At 45.3% G+C, this 6257-nt stretch overlaps 1 protein-coding gene across 1 annotated transcript; it reads right to left on the bottom strand.

Annotated features, from left to right (window-relative positions):
- Positions 1 to 2147: 2147 nt before the first annotated feature.
- Positions 2148 to 6024, bottom strand: LOC116781391 (BTB/POZ domain-containing protein KCTD9-like). Its single transcript, XM_032677067.1, is given in 9 exon segments — positions 2148 to 2314; positions 2317 to 2404; positions 2599 to 2732; positions 2988 to 3093; positions 3320 to 3475; positions 4407 to 4502; positions 4601 to 4668; positions 5162 to 5289; positions 5876 to 6024. Coding segments are annotated over 9 exon segments (831 nt in total). The 5' UTR covers positions 5905 to 6024; the 3' UTR covers positions 2148 to 2288.
- Between the last annotated feature and the right edge of the window lie 233 nt (positions 6025 to 6257).

Raw genomic sequence — 6257 nt, forward strand, 5'->3', positions numbered from 1 at the left:
CCTCACGGACTCCCAAACCCCTTCAGGGACCTTCAACCTCCTCCCTAAGTCCCCTCACGACATCATCCCCCCTCCCCGAGACACCTTAAAACCGCCTCAGGGACCCCTAAAAGCCTCTAAGGGACCACAAAACCACAGAACAGCAGAAGAGCTTTCTGTAAAGGAAGGGAGCAGAGATTCTGAGAAGGAGGAGACCAAGGAAAGACTGAAGCAAAGCAATAAAATCATCCTGGCCCTTCCAGTTTTTCCTTCATCTTTTTCTCATTTTCCCTTTTTGCAGAGTTCTTTTTTTGGTTGTGTGGTTATGAATTTTTTTTCCGAAGCAATTTCTCAGGACCCGAATCCAACATCCGGGTTCTTGGGAGGCCTCCCGGGCCCCGCGGCCCGCCGACAGGGTTGCAGTCCCGCGCTCTGCCTCTCGGGAACCCCGAACGCCCCTGCCAAACCCTCCCGAGCCCTCCAGCCTTTCCACCCACAGCCGCGCTCCCCGCAGCCCCCGAGGGGATCCCCAGACCCCCGCTCTCCCGCACCCCCCGCCAGGTCTCACAGACAAAGGCAGGACCCGCCGCCATCACCGATTCCCGCTCTGCGCGCGCACCGCAGTTAGAGACCACAGCCTCAGCCAATCAGCATGCGGCCACGCCCCCACACGCCCACCGCTGCGCCTGCGCGCCGCGCTGGGCTGCACGGGAGTTGCAGTTTTTGCGGCGGATCATAGCGGCCCTTTGCAGGTGAATGGAGTGAGGATAATAATTTTTTGGTTTTATTGTTTTTCTGTCTTTTTTTTTCTTCTCTTTTCTCTTTCTTTTTTCCTATCCTTTTTTCTTTATGCTTCCTTTCCCCCCTTTTTTCTTTCTCTTTTTCTTTTATTCTCTTTTTTCTGTCATCTTTCTTTTTTATTATTTGTCCGATTTTTTCCTTTTTTTCCTGTCTTTTTTTCTCTTTTTATTCTTTTTTCTCATTTTCCTTCCTTTTTTTTCTTCGTATTGCCTTTTTCTCTTTGTTTTTTCTATTTTCCTATTTTTTACATTGTTTCTATCAGTTGTATTTTCAAGGAAGATTTAAACACAAATCAAAACAATGTCCAGGTACAAATCTTAAAACAACAGATAATCTGGCCTTGTTCCAGGTTCCTGAGGATTCTCAAGATCACAAACACTGCGACACAAAGGGTGCTCACACAAAAACCAGCTTTCCCTGCTTTTTTCCACAGGTAAAGCAAGTGTGGAAGGGGCACTTGGCCCCAGGCAAGATGCTTTTACAGCCACTTTAAGCAGCCCAAAGTGGATCTGGCTGGTAAATGGGATTATGCCCATGCTTTCAAGGAGGATTTGCAGAGTACATTAAGGGGAAACAGGGCCATTTCTTCATCTCCTGAAGGGATGAGAAGAGGGGGGAGCAGGTGCTGTGGTTCCAGAGCTTCTCTCTGCTTTGGGGACACTTCTGTGTTTTCCTCTGTCCACTGAATTCCCAACAAAGAAGGAAAAAGCTACAGGAACTCCAGTCTGGAGTGGTCAGGACATGTGGAAGCAGGGGAATGTTTCTTCCCAGCTGGGATTGAGAGTGCAATTTCACACTCCTTTGGAGAGCATTAACTAAGACAGCCCATTTCTGCTCAGGGATCTCCCAGGGGGAACTCAATCTGGGCTCTGGGCAGGTCCCTGCAGGGGCAGCAGCTTCCTCTGCACCTTTGAGGTGATAAAGCTGCTCTAACCCTGCACTCCAACTATTCCACAGCAATTTAGGACCTCTGAGGACAGTTCCCCACTGTTTCCACCCCAGCAGAGACCTGAACACATCCTGTGGGCACTGTGTGACCATCCCTGGCATTAACACCCTGCTGGAATGAAGACACTGACTGTAAAGACACTTGTCTACCTGGAAACCTCAACTTTCTTTGATACTTTACAGAGATAACATTTTCTATTCATATTGCAGCTACAGACTTAACAAATGGAATTGCATATATTGTGCTTTAGACATTAAAATGCATTCCAAAGTCAGGCAATGCTAAACAAGGAAAGTCTTGAACCCTCTCCACCAAACCAGCCCCACTTTCTGGTTTCACAACCAGCCCACTTCCTCACTCTCTTCACAAAGGGAGAAACTCTCTCTTTCCACCTCTGAAACAAAAATTCCCTCCCCAAAAGTGATCAGAAAGAGTCTACTTGGGCACTACTGCAAATGGAAGTTGTCTAATAACCATTCCTTCTAACTCAGGAAGGGGAGGAGGTGAAGAAAGTCACAACACATGTTTGGATTCCTTCCTCTTCGACGTGTTCTCTTCCCTATCTGACACTCTGGGACACGTGCAGGGGGTCAGTATCTCTTCAAAGATGGCTCCTTTCACATCAGAGCCCCTCAAATTGACTTCCTGGAGGTCACAACCTGATAGGTCACAATTCTGAAGGGGAAAAGAAAAAAAAAGTGTCAATGGAATGCACCCAGAACTCTGTTCAAAGCTTTACTGGAAGTCCCTTTACCTGAACTCCATTGTACTCTGAAGCTGGAGAGGTCAGCCAAAAGCCAGCAATCCCCCCAATTACCAGCTAACTATAGGAGAGAAAGGAATAGGATGGAAAATGAATCCTAACTCACTTCCAAATCAGTTCCTGCCAACGTTGTTCCCCTGAGGTTACAGTTCTTTAGTTTGGCATTTCTCAGCGTTGCAACTTGGAGGTTAATTCCTGTCATCTGACTGCCCTCCATGGCCACTCCTTTCAGGTTGGCACCTGGAACACATACAGAAGGGAGTTCTGTGAGGAAAAACAGTCAGGAACACAGCAGCTCCACACTGGTGCTGCCTCAGAGCTGTGTGAATTGGAGGAGGACAAGGGGATTTTGGGCTGAGATGGTCACAGACTCAGGGCAGCCCTTGTGGGCCCTTCTCAGGCTTGGACAAACCACAGCTGGACCTTTTCTGGGCCATAGAAATGGACAAACACAGGCTTCAGTTGGCACAGATTCACAAGACAAAAGCTTCTCACCTTCCAGATTAGCTTGAAGGCCTGAGGGGTCCTCAGAGTTGCAGCCTTTCAGGGACACTCCCTCTGCGTTGGAGCGCAGCATCTTCACCCCTGGCAGGTTGGCACACTGGCACAGACAGGAGTCACTGAGAGCTGGAAAAACAACACCAAAGACAATCAAGAAGACAGTTTTAATTTCTGCTTTGGGAGTCAATCCCATTAAATCATTACTGGGAGGAAGTGTAAAAGCTTTGGGAACCAGAACATATTTAAGAACTCGATGTTTTACACCCCTCTCTTTGCTCCAGCTCCTCTCTGTTAACACAAGCCCAGCCCTCCCAAGCTGCAGCAGCTCCTCCATCCAGCACAGAGCCTGACAGGTCAGCCCTCTCCAGGCTGGCACAGCACAGGTTGGCACGGGCCAGGTTGCAGCGGCTCAGATTGGCCACCTTGAAGTTGATGCAGCAAAGATCCAGATGGGAAAGATCCGCTCCACTGAAACTGAGACCCTGGAAATCCCAAGGAATAAACCCCCCAAAAAGGTTACAGAGGGGAAGGGGTAGGTCTGGACACAAAGTTAACATCATTGTGTAGACAGGTGTGCATTAATATTTACAGTGTATAAATATCTAGGTATAAATATATGGATAGAAATGTATTAAAATATATCCTTTCTATAAATATACACAGATACAAGATAGATACAGACACACACAGGTCCTGGGAGGAGCTGAAGACACCCCACCAGGGAAGGGAGCTTATAAAAAGGAGGGAGAGGGACTTTTTCTATGGGCCTGGAGGGACAGGACAAGGGGCAATGGTTTTTCAACTGAAAGAGGGCAGGGTTAGATGGGAGACTGGGAAGAAATCCTTCCCTGGGAGGGTGGGGAGGGGCAAAGATGGAATTCCCAGAGAAGCTGTGGCTGCCCCTGGATCCCTGCAAGTGTCCAAGGACAGGTTGGATCAACCTGCTCTAGTGGAAGGTGTCCCTGCCCATGGCAGGGGGTGGAATGAGAAGACCTTTAAGGTCCCTTCCAACCCAACCCAGTCCATGATTCTAAACAGACAAATACAAACAAGACCATTTATTCTACTACTTCAGACTAATGAAATCTAAATGCAAAGTTCTCAAAAATTGTCCTTGGTTCACTTTACATTTGAACAAATTGCTCCTCCAGGAAAGCTTCCCCCTAAAGCAGGAATGCAGCCCAAACCACCCTGGAATTCCAAGCCAAGGTCACTGTGCCACAGCTCAGAATCCAAACTCAGTTCAAGAGAACACATTGTTTGCATTTCACGTTGCCACATTCCAGCACCAGGCACCAACACTCAGAGAGGGACAGCACATAGGGGCAGTGGTTTTAATAGAAAAGAGGGAGGTTTAGAGGAGATGTTGGGAAGAAATTCCCAGAATTTTGTTAGAAAGAATTTTGTTCTCACCTGACAGCGCAGCTCAGACTTGGGGGGTGTTGCCAGCAGGAACCAGACAAACTCCTTCTGAGAGGTGGGAGAGTGATCCTCAGCTGGCTGGGAATTCTTTTGGGAATGTTCTTTAACAGCTGACACAGACAGCACTAAATTACACATCCCCTGCCAGAGCAGGGCAGGTGCATTCAGGTCTTCAAACAAATTACCTTCAGGGCTATTTCCAGGTGTTCCATTAGAAAATCAATACCAAAAAACCTGGCTTCCTGCAGGATACCTGGAAACAAAGAGTTTGTTATTTTCAGGGAACTGTTAATGCAGAAATCACCCTTCTCTCTACTGGAGAACAACCACAGACATTGTATTAGATGTAACTAGGCAGAGGAAAAGCTTGCTTGCAGCTAAAAGGAAAAAAATCACTCAGCCAGGCTGTTTGCAACACCAGCATTGGGTTAAAGGTATCAGCTCCAGAATTCCAGCCAGACATGAATCCAGGATGGAAAATTTTTAATACTCCCAAGATAAATAAAGAGCCTATCTTCATTAAAACAAGCAATACCTTCATTAAATGAAGTAATCTTCATTAAATCAAGCAATACCTTCATTAAATCAAGCAACGTGGAGCTGCAACGCTCAAGAATAAATCCCGAGGAAATAAACTCCAAAGAAAACCATGGAGATGAGCACAGAAAGGTACCTCTGGCTTCACCTGGAGGACAAAGCTTAACTCCCAAAGAGGAATAATTCAGATGTCAGACAGGTAACCCTACCTAGCAAATTAATGCCATCATTTACAATGAGCTGTCCGTGACATAAATAGCTCAAAATGGGCTCAAAATACTCAGGACTGCAGTCAGTTAGGAATGCTCCTCTATGATCCTGCTTGTTCCCCCAAGCATCTGTTTCCACAACATATATATATATATATATATAATTAAATTGGATATATTAATATTTAGAATTAAAATTGATATATTAATAGAAGAGCATTTGCTTCACTTGCAGAGTTTTATTACCAAAGGGTGTTTTGTAAAGGAGGGAAAAGAGGAGTGGGGAGGGGGAAATCACCTTAAAATGAACTTGTTGTTGCTCTAAATAACTGAAATATTTTATCAAATACATAAGAATAAAAGCAGCACTAAGGTTTGAGTCTGACTGTCTCCCAAAGGCTGCCCCAGGTGGGGTTTGCTCATGGATTCTCCTGACGAAACTGAGCAACAATAACGTGAAAACCTAAAATCAAACAAACAAACAAACAAAAAAGCACCCAAAATACTAACTGTGGAGGGAAGTTGTATTTTCACTTTGTGAGATGATAAACAGGTGGGCAACAGAGAAATAAAGAATTATTAGAAGAATAATTCTATCTTCTGCTTTGGTACTTTAATATACTTTTGATATTTTAGATTCTCAGCTTGACAGTGCCTTTGGCCTACTTTGCTAATTTATTGCTTAAAAAAATAAAGTTTATTTCAATATACTCCCCTTTATCTTTAAACATGTGGGCCAACATGCTGTCAAGTTCTTTGTTAACCAAAGTGCTTCTAGAAAACAAAGGCAGTGCAATTTCCTTTTTACTTCATATAAAAAGTGTTTACAAATTGATTTCTTGCAAAACTGTGGTGGTGAACACAAAATATAAAGTGGCAGAAGTCAAAGACCTCCTACTTCATAAGAAGTTATTTTTCAAGCTCTTTTGCTGCACTGAAATCAAGTTGTTTTGAGACTACAAGCATTTTGACCTTGTAGTGGTGAAGTACCTGCCTCCCACACTGAGTGTCAGCCAGTCTGTGTGGGACCCTGTCAGCTCCTCCTGAGCTCTCCCATCACTCTGGGACCCCCTAAAATACTCCTGGGACCCCGTTT

Source organism: Chiroxiphia lanceolata (genome assembly GCF_009829145.1).
Source record: "Chiroxiphia lanceolata isolate bChiLan1 chromosome W unlocalized genomic scaffold, bChiLan1.pri scaffold_44_arrow_ctg1, whole genome shotgun sequence".
Taxonomy (NCBI): Eukaryota; Metazoa; Chordata; class Aves; order Passeriformes; family Pipridae; genus Chiroxiphia; species Chiroxiphia lanceolata.